The sequence below is a fragment of the Saimiri boliviensis genome, chromosome 5 (genome assembly GCF_048565385.1).
Source record: "Saimiri boliviensis isolate mSaiBol1 chromosome 5, mSaiBol1.pri, whole genome shotgun sequence".
Classification (NCBI taxonomy): domain Eukaryota; kingdom Metazoa; phylum Chordata; class Mammalia; order Primates; family Cebidae; genus Saimiri; species Saimiri boliviensis.
Genome location: NC_133453.1, coordinates 35582027 through 35607747, shown reverse-complemented (window position 1 = coordinate 35607747; position 25721 = coordinate 35582027). Strand labels below are relative to the sequence as shown.

The 25721-nt window shown below is 37.5% G+C and overlaps 1 protein-coding gene across 5 annotated transcripts in view; it reads left to right on the top strand.

The window, feature by feature from the left end:
• Positions 1-25721, top strand: part of PARD3B (par-3 family cell polarity regulator beta) — a 1103682-nt gene that overhangs the window by 568767 nt on the left and 509194 nt on the right. For all 5 annotated transcript variants that reach the window (XM_074399193.1, XM_003925625.4, XM_074399194.1 and 2 more), the window contains exons 7-10: positions 371-496; positions 3384-3742; positions 6098-6237; positions 7371-7499. In XM_074399193.1, the coding sequence (XP_074255294.1) occupies positions 371-496; positions 3384-3742; positions 6098-6237; positions 7371-7499 (754 nt within the window). The remainder of the gene's footprint in view (positions 1-370; positions 497-3383; positions 3743-6097; positions 6238-7370; positions 7500-25721) is intronic.

The window sequence follows — 25721 nt, the reverse complement described above, 5'->3', positions numbered from 1 at the left end:
CTGCAAAAGTTACTGTGAATACCTAATGTTCTCTAATTGGTAAACATCAAGTTGTCATGTTGGCCCTAACTCAGGAGTCTTTGGTGTTAACTCCACTAAACTAGCCTTTTTGTAAGTTTACTGCAGGCATGAGAAATGAAGCCAGAGATTGATGCTGGAACTTATGCATGTTTATCTAGAAGGGTTTTTTCTCTTGTAGTGAGTTTTGGTTTTTTTGGATTAGGTATTTAAATAACAAACAGTTGCCTGAATATAAAGCATAATTTCTTTTGTAAATAGAAATCAATATGTATTTCTGAATAGTTGGAAGTGGAGAAATGATTAGCATTTATTATTTATTAATTACATTTCATCTAAATTTTGCATTTAGGATTCTAGGACTCTTCATCCGAGGCATTGAAGAAAACAGCAGGTCCAAGCGAGAGGGACTATTTCACGAAAATGAATGTATTGTCAAAATCAACGATGTGGATCTCGTAGACAAAACCTTTGCTCGGTAAGCATTTTTTCATTGTTTCATTTGCTTTGTTGATTCCTATCATGGTTATAATCATTACTGAACTCGTTATGGTCAAAATAGTAGGTATAATTTCTAGTCAGTTCCCTTTGAATGATTCAGGACATCCATTTTTGAATGCTTCTTATGTGTTAGCATACTCAAAGATGGCCCACACATGTCTCTGGCAGGTCTGAGAATGCTAAACTACAGAAATCACAAGGCTTCCTTCCTGGCTGTCTTACTGGGACAACGATGAATGGGTTTGTTTTTCTTGGGCTATGGGTCAGTTAAACTGGTATTTAATGACTCTTGTCACAGATTGTTAGTTCAGCTTATTAATTAACTTACTTGGTGTCAGGAGTCTTCCTTAAACTCAAAAAAAAATCTGTGAGAGATGTCTGAGGACTCACTGAATCATAGAAACAAACAGAAAAAATTAAAATACTGTCCCCTGGCCAGGTGCAGTAGCTCATGCCTATAATCTCAGCACTTTAGGTGGGCGAGGTGGGTCATGAGGTCAGGAGTTCGAGACCAGCCTGGCCAACATGGTAAAACCCCATCTCTACTAAAGATACAAAAAAGAATTAGCCAGGCATGGTGGTACTCACCTATAATCCCAGCTACTCAGGAAGCTGAGGCAGAAGAATTGCTTGAACCCGGGAGGTGGAAGTTGCAGTGAGCCAAGATCACACCATTGCACTCCAGCCTGGGTGACAGGGTGAGACTCCACCTCAAAAAACAAAAGAAAACAACAACAACAAAAAAACCATCTTCCTTAAGAAATTATCTCTCTGCATGTGAAAATGTTAAGGGAATCACTTTCTATACCCCAAAATTAGAGTGTATAGTAATCTGATGCATATATTTTTTAATGTATGTTGGCATTGCAGTGGGATTCTGGACCAAGGGACCAAGTCCTCATAATCCTTAGTAGCCATCAGCAGCGTCTTTCTTCTGACCAAAGCAGCTCATAATATGTCTTCTCTCTGGGCATTAGTTGTCAAGATTATATATGTGAACAAAGATGAGTGGTTGTGGGTAGAGGAAAAGTGGATACCAGCTGCCAACAATGAAAAGAAATGAAGCTTTAGAAGAATCTATTGTGTTAAAATAATGAATGAGAGACAAAACTATAATTATTAGTAGTAATGATTTTTTAAATATACTACTGTGCTTTTTTACAAGGATTTGATAGTTATGCATGGCGGTCATTATCACTTCCATTTTATGGAAGTGGAAACTGAGACTCATAAAAATTTAGTATAGTTAGTATGGAGTAGAAACTGATTCCTAGGCAAGCAAAAATAACATAGGGAAATGAACCACAGGAGTTAGGTGGCCTATGTGAAGTCTTCCGTCTCCCCTAGCAATGTGAGGAATTAAGCACTTTAGAAAAGGGGGTGGGCAGTAGGGTTTGGGGCATCAGATTGCAGTTGAGATTATGATTAGTTATTATGTGCTGTAGCTGCTAGGAACAAAGACCTGAAATAAAAGCTGAAACAAGATTAACATTAATTTTTCCTAACAACAAGCGAGCATGGAGGAGGTCACTCCACAGTGAGTGCAGCAGCTGCACAGCCGTCAGTGAGTCAGGTGGCTTCTGACTTTCTGCTTTGCCATCCTGGCATGTGGCTACTATCCTTCAGTGGAATCATGGGTACAAGATGGCTACTGAGTTGCCTCAGTCACTTCTGAGTTTCAAGAAAGAAGTAATAGAAACAGGAGAACAATAAAAGTTTTTGTCTTCTACTGAACCAGCCTCTTCTAAAGAGCCTCCCTTTAATGCCTTCATTTATGTCTTCTGGGAAAGAAAAACTGGAAAAAGTAGTTAGACCTGGGCACAGGGTATGGAGAGGCATGGGGAGGAAGGGGACGAAACGTTATAAGAATTTTGAGGACGAACACAAAGCACTGGAACATAAAAGTGAAAAACACAGGTGCTCTATGTTCGAGGAACAGGAAGGATGTGTGTTGCATTGAAATTCCACTGAGACATTTAGGCACAGCCAAGGCACTTGCCAAAATATCTCCATGAGCAAACATGGGTGTCAAAATGGACCTTGTGTAACACAACCCTTGTTGGAGAAGATCTGTGCTTGAGAAGGATGTCCTAAAAGAAACCTAACTAATAATCTGATCTAAAATATCAAATTATTTTTCTTTTCTTTTCTTTTCTTTCTTTCTTTCTTTTTTTTTTTTTTTTTTTTTTTTTTTTTTTCAGACAGTCTCACTCTGTCCCACAGGCTGGAGTGCTGTGGCACAATCTTGGCTCACTGCTGCAACCTCCACCTCCCGGGTTCAAGCAATTCTCTGCCTCAGCCTCTTCAGTAGCTGGGATTACATGCACCTGCCACCACACCTGGTTAATTTTTTATTTTTAATAGAGACAGGGTTTCACCATCTTGGCCAGGCTGGTCTCAAACTCTTGATCTTGTGATCCACCCACCTCAGACTCCCAAAGTGCTGGGATTACAGGCACGAGCCACTGCAATTGGCCTATTTTGCTATTTATATTCACTTCAGTAATTACTTCTGTTTAGATTTTCATGGCTAGAAACATGTGGAAGCTGTGGGTCATTGGACAAATTATTTCATCTTTCTCAGCTTCAACTTCCATGTCTGTGAAAGGAAATCTAATTATACCTACCTATCATACTTGTTAAATGAGAGAAGGATGCATGATAATAATGTGTGTATAACCCAGTGCAGGGGCACCTAGTGGGCAAGTAGTAACTATTATGGCAAAGTCATTCTGGTAGGAATATTGATCATGTCTCCTATGATTGGCCACTGTGCTGCTCCTGGTTGCCACCCTGCTTGGGTACTTTAGAAGATGGTACATCTCAACACAGGGTCATCATACATTTATCAACTCTCTTTCCAGGGCTCAGGATGTCTTCCGCCAGGCAATGAGATCCCCGAGTGTGCTCCTCCACGTGCTTCCTCCACAAAACCGTGAACAGTATGAAAAATCAGTCATTGGACCTCTTAACATTTTTGGTAACAGTGACGGCATTTTGAAAACCAAAGTGCCGCCTCCTGTCCATGGAAACTCGGGAATAAAGACAGCAAATCTCACAAGAACTGATAGTCCTGAAACAGATGCATCAGCTTCCCTGCAACAAAGCAAGAGTCCCCGAGTACCAAGACTGGGAGGAAAACCATCCTCTCCCTCACTCTCCCCTCTCATGGGATTTGGCAGCAAGAAAAATGCAAAGAAAATTAAGATTGACCTAAAGAAAGGTAATTATTAAATTATGCCTAATAGCATTCTATTATTGTAACATGTAAAATTGGTTAAAAGAAATGCATTAAGGCTAATTTAGTTAATTCACCCTTCATTTAATTGTATCAAAGAATAGATTTAAGTGTATACTTAGGTAACTTAAATTTCTTGAAATTGTAGTTCTTTTTTATTCTTCGGAGTGTATAGATTATTTTAAACAAGAAAATAATAAAGACATGTTGGGGAGTGGAAAAAAAATCATTGCAAACCTGATATCAACAGAGCAATATTGTATTACAACTTAATACTAAATAGGCACTGAAATTTGGTTGTCCTTTTTCTGAGCATGATTAGTGATTCTTGAAGCATGCTTTAGACCATGTCCAAAAAGCATGTTGTTTTTCTAAGACAGTTTTATAACAACAAAAAGTTTACTTCTCAGAACACAAATATGTGATGTTTACTAATTTCTGATTCGACATCACAAACACTTATTTAACACATACCTAATTTCAAAAGCATATATAATATTTTCTTCATCTTTTTCAACTTTTCTATCCATTTCAAGCACAGATCAGTGAGAAGAGATCATGTGTGTACATGCATATTTATGTAGTATTATACACACATACATAAGCATTCATGTGCTTCTGTGCTTTTGTTCATTTTGTAACCTCTGCTTGGTATTCCCTTCCCCCACTGCAACCTTTTGAAATTCTGTGTTTTTTAAGACAATTCAAAAGAAATCAAGATCTTATAGATTCTTGTCTGAATTAATAGAGAATGTATGGTCACAAGGTAGTTTTAGAAGAACTATTAAGGTCTTTCAGAAACAATGTATCTTTAATTAGGGTATGGAAATGATTCTGGAAAGATTCTCTGATCAAAATTTCATTCACCTATAATAATTCTATTCTGGGAATAAAATACATTGACTAGTAGGCATAAAAATACTTCAGTGTGCTTATCAATTAGGTTTTTTTTATTTAAATGCCTCAGTTGCATTTTTGTACAAATGATGCAGCTATGTGTAAGACACAGGTTTGGGTGCTTTGGGTATAGAAAAATGAATCAGACAAAGAATCACCTTAAAAATTCATTAAAAAGCCTTGAATGCAAAAATGAAAGGTATGACATCACATCTGTACTTTGGGAAGATTAACCTGACAGCAAAAAGATACACTGAAGACAAGGCCAAACAACAAAAGAGAAGTAATGGGTGCATTGCATCTGTCTAAAGATGGAAACATAATAGGCATGCCTTCATAAATGACTCGTTGTAGGAAGGAAAAAAAGAGAGGAATTACAGTAACTGCTGAGGTTTTCCAGCCAGAGAAAGTTGCATAATGGAGATGTCATTGCTAGAAATTAGAATTTTAAGTAGATGAGGATATTTGCAAGGGTCAGGATCTGGATTGGAGAGATAGGTACAGAGTCAAGTTTGAAATGTACATGGTGACATCTAGGAAGCTGACATCAGAAAGAAAGAGTGGAGCCATAGAGATTTAGGTCTCCTTCACTGGGAGGTATAGTTGGATCCAGGAACTGGCCAAGGCAGGAAGTCAGGGGACAAATTGGTCCAGGACAGATTTTGAGGGAACATCTGTGGCTACGTGGGAAGACAATGGGTAAGATTTAGTGACAGTGACGGATGTGATCAAAGGTAGAAAAATAATCATAAAATAAAGACATGAAAACCAAAGAGATAATTAATTTCAAGAAAATGGTGGGAATCATCAAAGCTAGACCAACAGAGATGGTCATGGGTAGGTTACTGGTGATGGAAGCTTGAAGAAGCAGTAAGATGGAAGTAAGGATCCTTCAGGTTAGAGAAATCTGAGCATACTTTTAGACAGAGTGAAAAATACATGGCAAAGGAGAAGCTGAAGATGTGAGAGAACAGGGCAGGAGCAGCAAGACGCTTGCTGACCAGACAGTGGGATGCAGCAGTACGAGGAATTGAAACCCAGTGGAGGGCTCAGCCACAGGTCGTCCAGCTCATTTAAGAGGCTGACAAAACTTTTGTCAGATGGCCTTTTGCTTCTCTGAAAGTATGAAGTCAGGTTATGGTTTACTGAGAAATCAGTCTCCTGGACACATGGATAACATGTGCATTTCTTCCAGAACCTGAATAAGCCAAAGTGTTACACATCTATGTTGGGCCCTAAATTCACTTTGATACCATCATGGCCTGTCAGAAACTATAATCTGTATTTGAAAACTGAATAATTGAAGCATGTTGAAAATGTCCCAGAATGTAAATATTTTACCGATTCTATGTTAGTCTAAATTAGGTAGATCTTACTGTAAGATTAAATATAATATTACTTATGCTTAAGATGACTATGCATTTCCCTGTTCTTACATGCAAGGCCCTGAAGGACTTGGTTTCACTGTGGTTACCAGAGACTCCGCCATACATGGTCCTGGTCCCATTTTTGTAAAAAACATTTTACCAAAGGGAGCAGCAATAAAAGATGGCCGCCTACAATCAGGGGACAGAATTTTGGAGGTAAGAATTGGAATTAATAGATGTAAGAAAATATTTCTTGGCATTTAAATAATGTTATTTAATGGCATTGAAATATATGTACATATGTTAATATTTTTATTTTGAAGTTAATATATATTAAAAATTACTACTTATAGACAAGAACTTTAAGCAGAGAACTGGTTAATGGGTAACCTAACTTCATAAATCCCCAATAAGGCCAGTGATATGGGGCCAAGTGATAATGAAAACCATTTCTGATCTTCCCTCTCTTACTTCTACCTCTTAGGGTTCCTGTGAAATTTGAATTGAATCTAAGAATTTAACATATATTCAGTTAGGCCCCAAAGTTTAAAAACCTTTGTAATAGTCTCTTCAGACTTGGTCAGGACAAGCCAGAGTATCTCAAGTGATTCTGTGCCTTCTCCAGATCGCTATCATATGTGCTAGGATAGCAATGAAAACAGCTATAAGGTATTTTGCAGAGAGATATATTTGGGATACCAAAAGCAAGAGGGTTGTTATTTTTTGCTTATTTTTCTCTAAGTACATTATCTTCTTGATAGTTACATAATGTCAATTTACCTTTGAAGCAGTCATCTTTGTTAAAGCAACGCTATGGCTTTTCATGTTGCTCTAGATAGTGGAAGAAGATGAACCAAATGACTAATGTAGCTCCAAATTAGAATTTCTAATCATCTATGATAATCTGGTGACTATAATTTTTAAAAGATGCTTAAAAATTTCAGGATTCTATTGCCAGGTTTATATTTCCAGAGAAATTTGCCTTGTAATAATGGTTCACTCTGCTTGTTGAATTGGGCAGAAAATGGTGCTAGATAAGCCTTTGAAATCTGGTTCCAATTCGTAGCAGAATCATTTTCTGGTACCTGTCAGTCCAGTTTTCCCCACATAAGAATGTGATGTCTTAGGAGAAACTGCTGAAACTAACTACTGACTCCGAGTTCATCCAGCATTATAATGATGATGCATTACTGGGAACTGTTGGTTTTTGCCCATGTATTTAGTTTTTATCTTTCCAGAACTTCATCAAGTATGGGAGCCTATTTGCTTCTTACTTTCAAAAACTGTTTAGGGCAGAAGGAGATAACAAGTATTGTGATTGTGGCTGTTCATATGATTTTATTCATTAGGTAAATGGGAGAGATGTCACTGGACGAACCCAGGAAGAGCTCGTGGCCATGCTCAGGAGCACCAAGCAGGGGGAGACGGCATCACTGGTCATTGCCCGCCAAGAAGGACATTTTTTGCCCCGAGTGTTGGTAATGTTCAGATCTCCGTCTCACTGTATTTTTAATGCAGAGCTTAATGCACTCAATGAATTCATTATGGCTGAGAAATGAGTTCTAAATCACAGGCTTCATTCATAACCCAAGTTGAATCACACCAAGAGGATGTTACCCCATTTGGGGTATCGCACCTTCAGGACATTGATACAGCCAGTTGCTTATATGTAAACAGTGCTTCCGGGGCACAGATTCAAACACCTTTAGCAATAAGCAACTACAGCTAGAGTTCGACTTACGACCACGATTGGTTCCGACAGCCCGGTCGTAACACGATTTGGTCGTAAGTTGAGTAGGCTGTATGTACAGTACTGTGAAATGATGTTATAAAAATCTTTAAGTCATATTTTATCATAATTTTCTTTCATTATTGTTATATATCATATTTTATTTGTTCATTTTAGGCCCCTTGTATCATCTCTACACCATTTTGTTTCTTATTTTTACATTCATCAGGTTTAAGTAAAACACTGCATTACCAGTACAACTGGTTTAATATTTGCAAAACATACAAAATTACAAAATACAGGTGCATACAAAAATACAAAATACAGGTGTAAAAAATACCATAGGAAACATTTTCCCAATTGCAAAACATATCAAAATATATAAACATGTACGAAATATTTTATTGGCAATTCCTCTTGGTAGACATCTTGGGAGGGGTTTGATGAAAAATATCCAAGACACAAAACACAAATTGCTGTACCGAGTCTGGGATAACAGTTGAAATGGTGCACGCGGAGATGGTAGTGCTGGCGGAAGCTGGTCCGCACTGTCGTACGCCCAGCTGGGCAACGTTTGCGCTGCCAGATGCGGAGCAGTTGTGGCTAGTGATTGTGGTCGTAAAGTCGAACGGTCGTAAGTTGCATAGGTCGTAAGTCGATCAATACCTGTATTCAACAGTATGCAGCTAATTCAACAAAATATATAGTGAGTATGTGCTGTGTGCTAAGCCCTAGGCAAAACACAGTCAGTAAAATAATTTGCGGACCGACTTTAATGAAGTTTACAGTCTAACAAGAAATAAAATGATAGCCAAGTATTCAAAACGGCGATGAAGATTATGAAGAAAAAATACAGGGTACCATGATAACATAGAACAAAGGTATTTAACCTATTCCTGAAGGCTGGGATAGATATCTTGAGAAAGAAGGGTTCAAACGGCTTATTAAAAATGTATAGCCTTAGACCTAGAAACTAGACTTCTAGTAATCTGTCCTAAACTGATGATTGAAGATGTGGAAAAAATTCATGTACATTGATTTTTTCCCCCAAAGTCCTATCTATTGCAGTGATATATTGGGTCCTGTATAACCATAAGGCATTGGTTAGATAAATAACTAGATAGCTTACCAGTGAAATACAGAAGTACTTAAAATGGTTTCTGTGAAAAATTGATAATAGCATGAAAAAATGTTCATCATCTGATATTCTATTTAAAAGTAGGGTACAAAATTATGTGTGCAGTATCATCAAATTACATTTTAAAACTTGTTAACAACTAGAAGCAGATGTATCTGAGATATTTGTTATGAGAGGTTTTCATTTTCTTTTTTTTACAATAAATAGATATTATTTATTGTATTGAAATCGTGCTTTTAAGAAGGCTATAGAAAAAAATTCAAAAGGAAGCCAGGCACGGTGGCTCATACCTATAATCCTAGCACTTTGGGAGGCTGAGGCAGGTGGATGACCTGAAGTGAAGAGTTTGAAACCTGACCAATATGGTAAAACTCTGTCTCTACTAAAAATGCGATAGATATCTGGACATGCTAGTGTGCGCCTGTAGTCACAGCTACTCAGGAGGCTGAGGTAGGAGAATCACTTGAACCTGAGAAGCAGAGGTTGCAGTGAGCCAAGATTGTGCCACTGTACTCCAGACTGAGCAACAGAACAAGACTCTCTCAGAAAAAAAGAAAATTCAAAAGGGATTTTATAGCTAATAACAAATAGAAACAAACCTGATAAAAGGACTTTTATTTACTTCTTGTTATTTCCTTTGAATCTGTAAAAGAATTGAGAAAGGCACATGCAGGTTCCCTGAGTTAGATTATCAGAACAGTAAGGATTAGGTGATAGAAATGAGGATATTTCACTTGAAGAAGAGAAATTTTAGGAGACGTTGTATTATTGTCAGATATGTAAAGAGTTATTGTATGGATTGGAAAGTAAACCTAACCTGTTTCTTCAGACAGTTTATACTCATTAATCTACTTATTCATTAATTCAGCCATTTACTAAGCATCTGCTGTGTACAAAGTTGGAGGTTCTAGGGATACAAAAATAATTAAGACTCACTCCCTGCCATCATTGAGCTTGTTCCAAAACAAATGGATGCAAGAGGATAATGTTATGGGAACTTTAATGGACCACTCCAAGAAGGAAATGGGTTAGTTAGAATATTCAAAGAGAGCTTGCTTCGCTAACTGTCCAAGATGCTCTAGAAAAAGTTTCCTCATTGAGGTTAAATAAGACTACATAAGCTCTAAGTTGTGTCTCTGATCCTACTGTTCTGTCACATGTATTCATATTTACGTTTCAGCCTACAACCTTGTCAAATCACCTGTCTTATATATTAATTCTCCTTAATACCTGCCAAAAGTTTCCCTCACCTCCAGGTTTCCTTGGCATGGAATTTTCTTTCTCCCTTTCCTTCTCTTCCCCATCATCTTACCCATTTTTTTTTTCTTTCCTTATTGTTTACTCTGGGAAGATCTGTAATACAGAAAATAAGAAAAAAGAGCTATCTGAGTCATGCCAATATAGTCCCCATTTCTGTTCCTCTGCTTGACTCCACTATACTCAACCGTTTGAAAGGCAGAATCCTACATGTATGTCTCATTTCCTCATATTTTCTAGAAAAATGATGCAGAAACTTGGAGTTTGGATTTTTTTTTTCTAAAATGCAAATGGATCCTTCTTTCAATCTTTTATTTATCGAAAGACTTTGGTCTTTCTCTACAAGGGTCAAAGTGAAAAGAAACAATAAAAAAAGGGGGCAGCATGTGTATGCAGCAAGAAGCAATTCTGTTTCTCATCTGATTTTTAGGTTGCTAGAAATAAAAACTCTCCAGAAACCTCAGTGGAACTATGTGCTTATTTCAGAGATAGGAGTGGAAAGAAAGAAGTTTTGACCATGCATTCTGTTGAACTGTGGTCCTGGAAGAAATAAAAACCTGCATAAAAACAGAAATATTTCAGCCAACGCCTAAGCCTGCAAAAGAACCCAACAAGAGAACTCCACTAGGAACTTAAGCCCTCGAGCCCTCAGTTTTTGTCTAGTAGTTCCTCATAACCTCCTCCCGTATGTCCTCTAGAATTTCTAACTCCACAGTTAATACTTTCTTCCTAGAAGTTTTGCCCTTCCCCCAGATAAGGGATGCTGATCTTATCCCAGTTTGAAACTCCAAATTCATTCTCATCAAAGACAATCACATGTGGAAGTTAGCAAATGGAATAACATTTAAATTGTCTCTGGAGTTCAACTCCCAGAATTCGACTTCTGTACCCACCACTAACTAGCTGTGTGATGTGGAGAAGTTCAGAACATCACTCAGAGGCCGTTGTCCTCATCTGTATTGTAAGAATTGTTGTAAGGATTAAATGAGATAATACCGGCAAAGCTCTTAGCATAGTTTTCAGCTAATTGTAAGTTCTCATAGATATGTGCAGGCTTGTCTGGGACTGAAAACTATTTTTGAACAATGATTGTTTTATTTTTTATTATTTTATAAAGTATTCTGGGATCCAAAATACTGAGTTACAAACAACATTTTTATAACCCATCAAATTGGTAAGGGAGGCAGCTGTATGTATTATTTCACTCTCATTTAATGGAATTTAGTGAAATTTCATTTCTATACCAGAATGACATAGGCTAAGTCCACCAGGGAGCATATTAAGTTAATTGTGCAACTGGGAGATTATGAGCACAAGTAAATTATTTGTTCTCATTGTTTCTAGTTCTATTCTAAATTTGGAGGGTATATGCTTAGTATTCATTCCTTTAGAACCTTCTAGCAAATATCTAGACTCTAAAAAATAGTTGACAGTCAACCACCCAAATATATGGCATTTTCTTTGCCACCATAGGGCCTTTGGGGCTTATAAGGACCTAAGTCATGTGGAACCAGAATCTTTGTATTGGAGAAATAAGGAACAGCACTCTTCTTCCAGCCCAAATGCCTGTCTCGAGTGCCAAGAGGCAAGAATCATACAGAAAGTTTAAAGAAAGGTGATGTTTGGCACGTGCTGGGCTATTTCAATGGGAATTACTTCATAGTGTGGCATGCACCGACCTGTTCGAAAAGGAAAAATAAAAAAGTGTGTTATGTGCTGCATCTCTCTGTTTTCCTTTTTAAAAATCAAAGGTGATACCACTTTGGTCTCTTCTTCCTTATCATGACTGATGTACACACTTGACTTTCCACTGAAAATCTGGCCGGATGGAGGAAGGACAGCACTTCCTGCTTTTGTCTTGTTCTATCTCTTTTGAAGAAAACAAACTGTGTTTATTGTTTTCCTGTTCTGAGAAACTGTCCTCTTTTGTTAATCCTTGCTGTTCTGTGAGCTCTGTAACTTCTTAGCAGCACTGCATTGCCTAGTTTCTGACAATTAAATCTTCCTTCCTTCCTTGTTATCTTGGTTTCTTGTGGAGCTTTAACACTTAAGCTAAGGGAGCATGTGGTCAGCAGTCATACAGGAAGTCCCAGTGTAGAATTGTGTCTTGGATGTGACTCTCTGTCATTCTTAAGGCCATGGTATCCATTTCCTGGCCATTTCTCCTGACCTGCCACCTAAAAGAACTGTGCTGAACTCTTACATTCTAGTTCATGTCCTTCTTCCTGAGCAATTGATTATGACAAGTTTAGCAGCACATTTCGCCAACCTTCTTTCCATCTGGGCAGACCGGGTTGAAAATCAAGTAAGAGGAATTTATATAATAACATTATAACTATTTAGCTGTTTCTAGTATCTTTACCAAAAGAATGGTGTTTCAAAGGTAATCTTTCCAGAATCCCATTCTGAAAGATCCTTTGATATCCTCACCCCCTGACTGGGTGAGAGTTTACTGAAGATGTGTTCACATAAGGAACATATTTGCTGAAGGTACTTTGAGATTCGTTTTGGTAATAGATTTTAGAATCGGAAGGTTAAACTGCTGTGTCTGCATCTACACTTGAAATGAAAACTATGCTAGTTAATCAGTTGGTGTTTTATTTGGTCAGTTCTGTAAGAGATGTGGCCTTTAAGTTCTTTTCTATCTCAGATACCTGAAATTCATTCCTTCTTAGGTAAAGTGTCAGATAAAGCCGTATTTCCACTGAAAAAAGCACCTGAGAAACTGACGGTTTTCTATGAATTTCATGGCGTCATTTGTTTAGGAGCCAGAGAGAGAGGGATAAAGTTACTTGCTGTGTATGTGCATATACATGTGTATGTGTGTGCATGTCTTCTTGCTTTATTGGGTAGAAAGGAAGATTCTGCCCTTTCTTTGTTAACCTCTTTAACATTTCATTTTCTGACCTGCTGCCTTATTTCTAAATCATCCTGAAAATCATAGCAATCCCTGGTGGGTAAAATGAGCTAAAAAAATTTTTTCAAATGTATTTATAATTTCTACCTGCCATGTTTGCCTGCTATTTGATGCTGGCCTCTGCAAGTGAGATTAACTGTATTTCATGCAATCAAGTTTCTCTGGCCTGGCATGATTGAAAACCAAAAATTAGCCATGTTTGTCATGGTGCTTTGACCTTCACTTAGGAATATTGCTTTTTCTGAGAAAAAATGATGCACACCACATGTGGAGCCCTCCTTCTCAGTTGCTGAGCTTAGTGTGGTCTAACATTGTCATATTTACCTCTCTCTGTGTCTACCTTAGCATGCGAGATGTGGTTCCAACTTCTTCGTGATTTACTCTTTATTAAGTAAAAAATTCATATCTTGAAATGTCAAATTATTTAGCATCATAAATTATAGAATTTTAGTTTGAAATCTTAGATGAACCTCATTTAACTGATATATTATTTCATTCCCTTTGGCTATTTGATTCAAATGATTCCATGCTTAATTAACTAAGATACTTAAGGAAGAATGAATATTATAGCAGTTATTTGTGGATAAGTAGCAGAAATTGAAAGATAATTTCCAATGATTTTTCTGCCTAAACTAATGTGCACAAGACATGTTTTGGAATTTAAATAATTTGTGCAAAATCCAAAGTACATTGCTATATTTTATGTATTCTCCAGGTAACACAGCTCATGTCTTATAAGGAAGTCCTTGTTAAGACAGAACAGAATTTCCATTTCAGCTTTTCCCTACAACAATTTCCATTTTCAGCCAGGCACGGTACCTCACGCCTGTAATTTAAGCACTTTGGGAGGCCGAGGTGAGTAGATCACCTGAGGTCAGAGTTTAAGACCAGCCCTGACCAACATGGTGAAACCCTGTCTCTACTAAAAATACAAAAATTAGCCAGGTGTAATCCCAGCTACTTGGGAGGCTGAGGCAGGAGAATCGCTTGAACTTAGGAAGTGGAGGTTTTGGTGAGTTGAGATCGTGCCAGTGCCCTCCAGCCTGGGCAACAGAACGAGATTCCATCTCAAATAAATAAATACATAGACAGACAGACAGGCAGAGAGGTAACAATTCCATTTTCTTCCTACTGCATTTTCATTCAACCAATATGTACTGAATCTTGGTCAAGGCTCTGCAACATGAACTTCCAAAGGTGAAGCTAGCAGGTTTATCTGAAGATGTGTCCTGTGTTCAAGGAACTTCTAGCCCATAAAGAAAAGAAGAATGATATGTGGATCAAATAAGCAAATAAATTGTTACAGAGATTCAAAGAATGTCAGGAACCAAGAAAACCTTCAAGAATGTGACAGTATTTGAAAAAGAGACTTGAGGATTGAATAGAATTTCAAAATGCAGAGCCACATGGGGGAATAAAATACTATCTTCAGTTACTGAGAGATTAGAAAGTACAAAATATACCAAGAGGACAGTAAGCAGCCCAGTTTGACAGATTACTGAGCAGAAGACTAACATGAGAAGTAGTGCTATTTTGAATAAGTTTGGAAGAGCAAAGAGAGATTGGGATATTTATTTAAGAGTTTATTGTAATTCACTAGAGGGTACTGGTAAGGAGCTTGGGACCTGGAGTCAGTCACACCTTGGTTGAGCCTTGACTCTACCACTCATTGATTAAATGGCCTTGATGAAATTCTCTTCCTGAGTTTCCATTCATCATCCCTAACATGGGGACTGGACTAGACTAGTGTCTACCCAGGATAGTAGTTGTTAGGATTAAATGAGATGCATATAAAAGCTTACAATAGAGCACAGAGAATGGGATTGAAAAAATATTATTATTACAACCATTGCTCATTTCAATGAGAGATATTAAGTGCACAAGTTAGGTTTTTCCACCTGCTAAGAATCAAGAGAAGAAAATCAAGGTAGAAAATTTTGGTTTTAGTAACTGGTAGATGTAAGAGTAAAGGAGTGATAAATATCAGTAATTCCAAAGTTTTGAGTTTGGATGCGTTGTGATATCATTGCTGGTTTGGAGGAGAAAATAATTATTATCCTAGAGTTTTATGACTTTCTTGAATCCCAAGCTGTTTTATGGCCCACTGAGCCTCGGCATTTTTCTTCCCCCTGCTCTCTAGCCATTCCAAACTCTTCATCTTTGAAAGAGAGGACACTTATCTCTTCCCTTTTATCTCAAAACTCCTTAAGATACCTACCTATAGGTCATTTGCTTGGGCAAAGTTTCCTTCAGCCCCCAGGTCTAGTTTGCGGAACCTTACTTAGTTTTCCATCCATATTAAGGGTTCACCTTAGCATGCCCCCAAATCGCACTGTATTATAATTTCGCCAGTAGACCTTAAGAACTATAAAGAAATTGTCCTTAAGATGCCACATTTGGGAATCTCATGGCTTGGGTGTGATTCCTTGCTTTGCAGTTTCATTCAGCCTTTCAGTGCCTCAGTTTCCTCATTTGTTAAATGAGGATAAAAGCAACACCTACCTTGTAAAGTTGTGTGAGAATTCACTGTGTGAAGCTGCTGGCACACAGTGAGTGCCAAATAATATTAATCCTTGTTATTTCCTATGCCTAGAGCACAGCGTATGCTCTGTGGATATTTGTTGACTGAATGAATGAAAGCTGCATATTACTAAAGCTAATGATATAAAAGGCTGGGAAAGGTATTGCTAAATGAGCCATTACTGTTGATCTGTATCTAATCTGCATTCAGTATATTATTATCCTGTACAATTATTTTAAACCAAATTTAAAAATATATCTGCAGGGTTTTTCTCAGATTTCTGAGCAATAGCAATTTCTGATTACAGCTGCATGAGACAGTGAGGGTTAGGGTAGTTTTGCGTGTAAATGACAGCTTCAGTGATTTAAGTTACCATGATGATATTTGCACAATCCAGTTGTAGAGTTTACTTGTAAAGACATATGAAAGCTATAAGTATCATGTTACAATTTGAAATGTTAGAGGTATTTTTATAGTATCGTGTTAAAGTATTTTAAATGCTTCAATTTGGACTGCAATAATTTGTTAGAACAATGGTTCTCAGAGTGTGGTCTCAGGCTAGCAGTCTTGGATCACTTAGGGATTTGGTAAGCATGCAGATTCCCAGGCTCCCTCTACTCTACTGAACCAGAAACCCTGGAGGTGGGCTTAGAAATCTGTGTCATCAAGAAAAGAAAACCAAACACCACATGTTCTCACTCATAAGTGGGAGTTGAACAGTGAGAACACATGAACACAGGGAGGGGAACATCACACAGTGGGGCCTGTCGGGGGAGTGGGAGGAGGAAGGTGGGGCTAGGGGAGGGATAGTATTAGGAAAAATACCTCATGGAGATGATGGGGTGATGAGTGAAGCAAATCACCATGACACGTCTATACCTATGTAACAAACCTGCACGCTCTGCACATGTACCCCACAACTTAAGAGTATAATGAAAGAAAAAGAAAAAAAAATCTGTCGTAACAAGCCTTCCAGATAATTCTGGTGCTCACTCAATCTTGAGAACCATTGGAATAGTGATTTCATTATTAAAAACTTGAAGCCTGTAGGAGAAGTTAGTGGCTGTAACTGACTGACTCCGGTGATCAAATTTTCAACTTTATCTCTCCTAGTCTGTGAACAATTTCATGTTCTGGGAAAAATATTCTGTGACATTTTTAAGCCCAATTGATGTGTGCCTTTTTGGCCCTGTGCCCCTCATTTTGGCAAAGGGCCAGTGCTGAGTGCAATGTACTTACCCAACTCAATTACCCCTGATTTATTTAGGTAAACTCAATTGTACTTGACTTTCTCAGGTCCAGCTCAATTGTGCTTTAAAATTTCCACACTCAATTTGATTGTGCCCAAAATTTTAATAAGCCACCTTATAACTTGTAGATTCAGACACATACCACAGGAGGTACTTTTGAGAGGCTTAAAAGACTGGGTTGTTGGATTTGTTTACGGTTATACCCATTTCCCTTCTTCCTTTTCTCTCACCACCTCTGTTGGAGGCTGTAGGGTAAGGTATGTTCTGTTGACCCCTTACGTGGACAATATTCCCGCAGCCACCCTTCTGCTATGGTTGGACTCAAGTTAGAAATTTCACAGCTTCTAGCAAAGAAATCCTTAAACTGTCACAAAGCAACTATGCTTAGTTTCCATTTATCTCATTTTAAAGGTGAAAGTGAGGCACAGAGATATTGTCTCTTACCAGCATTTACATTGTCAAAATCAGAAATACGGCTTGGTGTGGTGGCTCATGCCTGTAATCCCAGCATTTTGGGAGGCTGAGGTTGCTGGATTGCTTGAGCCAAGACGTTTGAGACCAGACTGGGCAATATGGTGAAACCCCATCTCTCAAAAAAAAAAAAAAAAAAAAAAAAAAAAAAAAAAAAAAAATTAGCCAGTCATGGTGGCAGACACCTGTAGTCTCAGCTACTTGGAAGGCTGAAGCCAGAGGATCATCTAAGCCCAGAGAAGTAGAGGCAAGTGAGCCAAGATCACCCAGATCACGCCACTGCACTCTAGCCTGGACAACAGAGTGAGACCCTGTCTCAAAACAGAAAGTCAGAAATAGCTTTTAAGCAAGACTTCCACGTCACTGAGTGAGGTGTAACACTGTACCTTCTCTCACTTATGCTGTGTGCTCAGAGACTGGGTCCTTAATGTTTGCCATCTTTTTGAATGTGTTCAATAGCCCACAAGGCCAAGGGATTAATAGTCATTTGCTACTCCCTAAGAAGTACTTATATCTGGAAGAATTCTACTGAACTGTTGTCAGCAAAATCTAGTCTTGATAAAGTAGATGATGATAAATGCTGTGGTTCAGCATTATTAAAACAGATGGAGGAAGTGTGGGGATATTTTGTCAGTCGTATGGCTTCCAGGTGTCAGAATGTAAATCCTTAATGGCTTTTATCACAGGATGAGTTTTGTTAGAGACTGGAAGGTAGTGGAAGAAGTGTTCTGTGCTGCGAAGCTCTCGTGACATTTCAGAAAATTGGGACCTAATTACATTGTCTTGCAAAGTTAGTAATGAAGAGCTATGAGATTTGGCCTCATTTTCCTGGTGCAGGACGTATGTCTTATTAGTGGCTGCTATGGCCATGATTAGGCTTCTGGAGGCTGGAGAAAAAGAATTTTCTGAAAAAAAAAAAAAAATATATATATATATATATATATATATATATGTGTGTGTGTGTGTGCGTGCGTGCGTGTGTGTGTGTGTGTATATATATTTAAGCAACTCAGAATAAGTTATATTGTGACCAGCCACTTACTGTATCCTTGTGATCATCCAGTTAGCCAAATGTTACCAGTAATTTAGGCCAGCTGATGATTTGGAGGAAGCTGGTTATAAAACAAAACTTAGGGGACAACCTCGATTTGCTTAATTGCCTCAATGCCTGTGATCAGTACATTTGTTAAGGTACATTTAGTGTAAAACAAGGAAATGTGTTCATTGTGTAAAGGATATTTAAAGATTAGGGGGAAAAATGCTGCTTTAATTGATGGTGGTTGACTTTTCCAGCTGTTATCCAAGTAAATACCACACATGTGAAATTGCCACTGCAGTCCGTCTCATTTTGAGAGTATAGTTAGAGGTCTGAACATGTTTCATCTGCCTGTTCCAGGAAAATGTGTGATCTTTATCATTAAAGAATATCGACTGAAGATCGCTATTTTTTTTTTCCTAAGGGCTGGTAAGACAGAGATAGACACTTAAATAACAATCTGTTGCCACTTACTTCTTCTCCTGCCCCGTCCCCAAAGATTCTCTGGGCAATGACTTTTAAATATGTTCTCATTATTTTTAATGAGTGTGCGGAGCATATGACGCATAATGCAGCAGTAGATAGGTGCCCTTTTACTGAACCTGTCAGATATAATAAAACATCGCAGGGGTTAAGATGCATTTCTCTTTAAGATATTATAATTATTTAAATTAAGATGCTCAAGTAGAAATCACAAACGATTCAGTTCTTGCTGCTGCCTAAATGAAGCCCCGCCACAGTCCCAGCTCTCTCTTTAAAAAGAATGTTTTATCCCAAATGTGAAAAAGACAAAAGAACATTTAATATTGTTATGTCTCTTTAAGTTTACCGTTGTTTAAGTCTGCCCTGGATGGCAGGATATTCAATTTAAACGAGTTCAATTATGTTTCCTGGCCACTTATTGAGTTATATGAAGGACTTTTATCACCTAGTCTTTCCGTAATTAATTCTTTGCATTTCTAAGAGCTTTAGCACCCCACCTCCAAAAAAAAAGATTGTTTAACAGCTTGAAATGTTTTTTTAATTTTCTTATATTTCCTTTTTCTCCTCCTTTCCTTCCTTCTTTTCTTTCCATTCTTGCTTCTGACTTCCCATCCTACCTTTCTGGAAATAAATAACACTATGCATTTCTCAATAATACAGAAACTATTTACTTCTACTTGGCATGAAAATGCCAGCTGGTGGTAGACATAATAATACATTACATTAAATTATATTAAATACCAGGTGGCAGTGAAGATGGCAGTGACGGCAGTAGAATAGAGTCAGACATTAGCTCTGAGAACAGCAAGGCTGCCTTTGCTGTGCGTTCGTCTCATAAATATTGGAGCCTATGGTTCCTGGCTTATGGTAATGTCTGTCTTAGTACCCTACAGGTAAGTTACAGACTTTCCACCTGACTTGAAAGGACCGGCTGTCTCCCCTCTCTCGTTCCCAGCAGCTATGTATTTCATCTTTAGACCTTTGACTTCTCACTGGAGGAGAAAAATAAACAGAAACAAATGAACATAACAGCAAACAAACTGAAAACAGCACAACAGAAAAACAGCCAACCCAAACATCTTAGCCATGATTTACTTTCACCCTCTCTCTCCAAAATCAAAGTCTCTCTTCTATGATAATCAAAGAAAGGTTGATGTTCAGAAGAATTGCTATCTTCTACTTCTATTTCCCTTTTTCCTAGGTCCACAGTGGAGATAACAGGAATCAACTGTTCAACAAATATTTATGGAACACCTACTGTTCCCAGTTTAGCTGATCAAATATTTATTGAATGTTTATTTTTGTTAGATGCTGTTCCATGCATTGGGTATTCTAAAATGTGCTAAAAAATGATTCTTTAACTCCAGGAGTGCATAGATAATGCTAAGTGCTAATAGAGAAACAATATAAGAATATAGCATGGTACCTATCCGTAGGGAAAGCAAATGAAAGAAAAATAGTTGCGCAAGTTTAAGAAAGAGTCTAAGGGGCGAAGAAGGACCTAAAAGTTATAAAAAGGAAGAAATTAAAGTTCCTTAAAATTCAAAAAGCTTTAAAAGTCAAATGACTTTAAAATCATGGAAGATTTCATTTATGAGGTGGAACTCTGGTTGGGCCCTAGATAGATTCAAAGAAGCAAGGAGAGAAAACTTCCAGTAATATGGACAAAGAATGAATAACAAACATCTTTCTGAAGGCAGGAAAGAAAACTGAGGAAAAGGAAGGAAAGGAACAGAAAGGAACATTTTTGTCAGAGTGACAATACTGTTGGCTACTTATGCTGTCTTTTAAAGTCTGTAACAAGACTGTAATTTTTAAAAACCCATCAAATGTGAATTTAAAATGTAATTAATGCCCTCCTCTGTTAAGTTCTATATTTTAGTTATCTCTTGCTGTTTAACCAACTACCCACCACTTTAAGGCTTAAAATTAGGTTTTATTATTTCTTGAAGTTCTGTAGGTTGTGTGACTAGTTCCCCTGCCAGTTTTGTTTAGGCTTATACATGGAGCTGCATTGAACCAAAGCATCTGCTGGGTGGGAAGGTCCAGGGTGCCCTTCCTCACATGTCTGTTGGTTGGTACTCTAATAGTTATTGGGTGGGACACCATGGTCCTCCTTCATGTGCCCTCCCAACCTCCAAAAGGCTAGTTCAGTGTCCTTACATGGCATTCTCCGAGACAACAAAAGCAAAGATGTAGGGTTCTTAAGGCTTAACTTTGGAAGTTGCATTGTCACTTCTGTTTCATCCGTTTGGTCAAAACAAGGTCAAGTCACAGGGCCAGGCAAGATCCCAGAGATGGAGGCATAGTTTCCCTGTCTGGATGGAAAGAGCAGCAAAGTCACATTTCAAGGAGATATAATTCATGAATCCGATACTATTACAGTCTCTCATATTAGATTAGGGAAGTAGGAGTGTACACTGTTCTATAGCTGAGTGAGCTTTGGTCAGGGGTGGAAGATTCAGATTGGCTCAGGACTGTCAGTAGATGGTTGAGTTTGGAATGGTCATTTAATTTCTAGAGTCTTAATTCCGTTTATGAATTTCTTCCTGGGAAACTCTTTTCCCAATAATTCTTATTCTTACTTTTCCATAAATTCTTATTTTTTATGCAAATAGAGTATTGGAGATACAAAGTAGGCAGGGCATGCCCCTTTCCCCTACATTGCTGTTTAGCAAGATTTTTTAACTAAAACGCTGTGGCTCTTGATGTATATGTGCATTTCTCTCTCGTGCTGCACACCCGTCTCCCTAGATGAGGGATGTGCTTTCCCCTCTCTTCTCTCACCCACATAGAGAATTACTCTTCTAGACATCTACAGTCTGAATTGGGGTTAGAGAATAGAAGTTTGGTTGTGTAGATATTGATAAAGTCAATTTTAGTATTTAAATGCTAAAATTATCAAAAAAATATTTTGACAATAAAGAGGGAGAAAAATTTTCTTATCTGTAAAAGGAGGAAATTGAACTGAATTGTCTTTTAAGATTCTTCCCTATTCCAAAATATCCTCTAAGTCTCTGTGCATCTAATCTTGGCGTGACACTCAATACAGACAGTGCCCAAATTATGAACGATCTGTATATGTGAATGGGAATGGGCTGCAGGAATTCTCCTGGAGGGTTTGTTTGTTTCATAGTTCAGAATGCCTGGGGAACATCTGACCTAGAGAGTACTTTACCTTAAGTAAATGTAGAGCTAACAGATTGCCAACAGATAACTTTCTCATGGCTACCTCTTCAACCCCTGCCATGGCAACGCTTGTTGCCATAGTAGTAGGCACAGATGGAGCCCTTCCTCCAATCCTCTACTGATGCCACCACTGCTGTGGGTAGCATAAGGGACTGCACTCCCATAGCCAGCTCGGAGGGAAGTGTGATCCTTCATTCCTGAATTGTAGGTTTCAGTGTATTCTCCCACAGAACATGGTTAAATATAACCTATCCAATAGAGTGCAAATTATTACTTACTGGAATGTTTTGGAGATACCACGGAGTAAACAAGCACTCTTGGCTAAGAAAGAAATGGAGCCAAAATTTATTAGGTTTTTTGTTTGTTTGTTTGTTTTTTTAAGGAAAACAACCATTCAACTTGCAAGCACCAAGTTTACAGACAAACTTATGGCATCAGACAGTTTTCAAACTAGAAATTGCCTTGTCTGTACCCACATCCACAGTAATTGTCTATTTAAAGCCTGTTGCCATTGCACACTAAAATGAACAAATTATAAACATTATTCATTAAGGTTTTGGCCATCTTTAATCCAAAGAAAAGCCTCTGGGTTCTGGATTCTTCTGTTAGAAAAATATGACTGTGTCAACACTAGCAACTTGTTGAAACTGGGCATATTATTTTCAATGTAATTATGAATGCAGTCACCTCAATTCCTCTTTGATGCTACACAGGTTGTAAATAGATTATGTAAATAAATACTAATGCAATTATTAACTTTATAATTTTATGTATTATGTAGGCATGCAAGGAAATTAAAGATGAAGTCTGCTACATTTGTTCATGTTTGGGATATATATAACAGTGACCTATTCTCTATATCGTAAAGAGTTAGAAGTATACTGGATAGAGCCTTGTCTTCAGCTGTATAACTCAGTATGATTGTAAAAAAATAAATGTAATTTTTTCATGGTGGTTAAGTTAATAACATGTCAGTATTATTTGTGCCCTTCTAAAATAGAAACCAAATCATGTGTGTCCTAGTTGGAAAGAAAGTAAAGTCAAAAAGCGGCAAACAAGCTAGTGACTTATTTATTAAAAAGCCAAGCTTTTGCTGTCAGATAGTAGTTCAGAGGTTTCTCTTTAACCTGTAAGGTTTCTTGCCGAAAAGAATACTGATCGCATGTGAATGTCTTCTTTCCCTCACAAACCTTTGAAATTATAAACCAAAGATTGTGTTGCCTCTGCTCTCGCTCAATAGCTCTCAAGGGAGTTGGCATCTCTTATCAGAAGCACACAGCCAGGCCAGGGGCAGCCGGCACATTGAGAGGCCAGGGCAGAGTAATGGCCAAGGCCACTGGGCAGGTAGTGAAAGGCCTCTCACTGCGTTAAACAAATGCGGTTTCCTTCCTGGCTTCCACAGGAGCTAATTTTGTTTTTCACTTCTCTTCTGGTATAAGAACAATAAGGATGTATAAGGCCATTCTGACTGTGAGGAGATGTGCATTAGATTATCATAAATCCACAGATAAAAAGCACAGTGGTCAATGAGAACAGGCATTCTTAGATGAAATAAAAGGTTTAATTGAAAGTATGGTCCCAGGGGAGACAGATGATTGAGCGTGGTATTGAGTAGACATTAATTACCATAGTCCACAGAGTGAAAAAAAAAAAAAAGACTGTTCCTTTTTCTTTTTTTTTTTAAGTTTCCAAATCTGTTTCTCTTTAAGAGAATGTAGGAGATCATCCTAATAGGATGTTAGGAAAAAAATGAGTCTTACTGATGCACAGTATTCTTAGAATACTATTAATGTTTCTTAGGAAGTTCCAGTTGATTTTTCTAGAAGATATTCTTGTTTGAAGTTAGAAATCTAGATAAAGTACAGTGTGTACTGTTATGCTGAATAATGATTTTAAAAGATATGCATATCGAATTGTAACATATTAGTAAATGATTTTCACTTATTCATAGATCTAGAACTTCTTAATTCTTTGGTTATATCTCTCACCATTTTTATGGTAGTTTCAGATTTTCTTCTGCAATTAAGCAGGAAAAAATTAAGTTGAAAAGACATCTGAACATGCAGTCTTTATTAAATATTAGGCCACTAGTTTTATGTTGCTAAAATATGGCTTTTATAAATCACACATTTTTGTTTAGCTAGTGCACTACTTTTGATTTGGCTAAAATTATGGGAAGGACTCTACATCCACAGGGTTAAAGGATGGGATCAAAAACTGCCTTAACAAGAACATAATTGGTCAGGTGTCTCTTTTAACAATCATTAGAATGTTTGAATTATGAGTTTGGTTCTTCTCTCAGGTCAAATAGAGTATAAAAGTGTTCTGAATTATGTGTACCTAATGTACAACAGTTTTGAAAGGACGAAATCTGGGAGATACTGAATCTATTAAGAGCATATTACTTGGTGCTGGCTTCCCAATTCCATTATTAAAAAAACAAACAACAACAACAAAAAAAAAAACACCACCAACTGTCAAAGCAACTTTTAGTTGGCTTTTCAGTTTTATTTAGAACAAATGAATTTGCTCACTGAGTGAATTTAAACATTTTAATCAATTGTTTAGGTGTTGATATAGACATAGCCTTCGTTTTAAATGTGAAAAATTGCTTTTTTTGGGTTAATTTAAACAGGGTAGTTGCCAAATAGTACCAGCTGTCATAATAAAGTAGAAGTGAATGACAGATTTACTCCACCCCGTATCAAAACTCAGAAGTGGATATGGTGATCAAATGAGCCAAAGTAAATGCAAGATCTTAGAAACATTTGCAAGCTATTTTCTTGCATAGCTCAGCCCTTCATGGGTATCAAAGTGCAAACAGGTTATGATTATGTTTAGCACTATTATGGCAATGGAAAAAGGGGAATCACTTTGTTGCTGTAGATATGCCAAATACCTTGCCTAATAGTCCAGTACACCATTTGATGATGGTGTAGTGGTTATAGTGAATCTTGTTTTTACCAAGTATACTACCAACCTATAAGATGATATTATAAAGTATTGAAACTAGAAGCTTAATTAGCAGTTTCTGAACTGTTTTTCATTTTAATGAAAATTTGGCACATACTGAGCCACAATGGAAGAAATAACTGCAGGAGCACTTGTTGACAATGTCCTTTAAAAAATATGTAGCATACACTTGTTTTTAGGTGTAGAATTGGCATAACAGACATGGCATACACATAACAATGGAGTGGTCTCTGTTACCCTTAAAGTCCTTAAAGATATATGTAATAATAAATAACCATGATATAATGTGATTAGTGCTATTCTTTTATTATGTATAGAGTTTTATGAAGACCTAGATGAGAGCCACAGATACCAGGTGACAATTAAGATGGAATTTGATGGGTGAGAGTTTACTAGTGGATGGCAAAGCAGGTAAAAGGAAGAGCATGTGTTTTAGGTAGAGAGAATCCCATTTAAGTAGTTAAAGAAGGTATATGTAATATTTGTTTAATTCTAGTTTTCCTGCTCAACCTACATCTAGCAAAACATTGATTGGAAGTGTGCTGAACTTTTAAACTTCTTGTAATTACACACTGATTTTCTAGGAATTAAGGCCATAGAAATTGCTCACTTACCCTTGTCCTGCTTTTGTATACCCATAACAGCACAGGAGACGAACACTTGGAAGATGAATACTGAGGAAGAATAATGTGAAATAAAAGGCAATATTCATTAGCCTGATCCAATTATTGAGGGC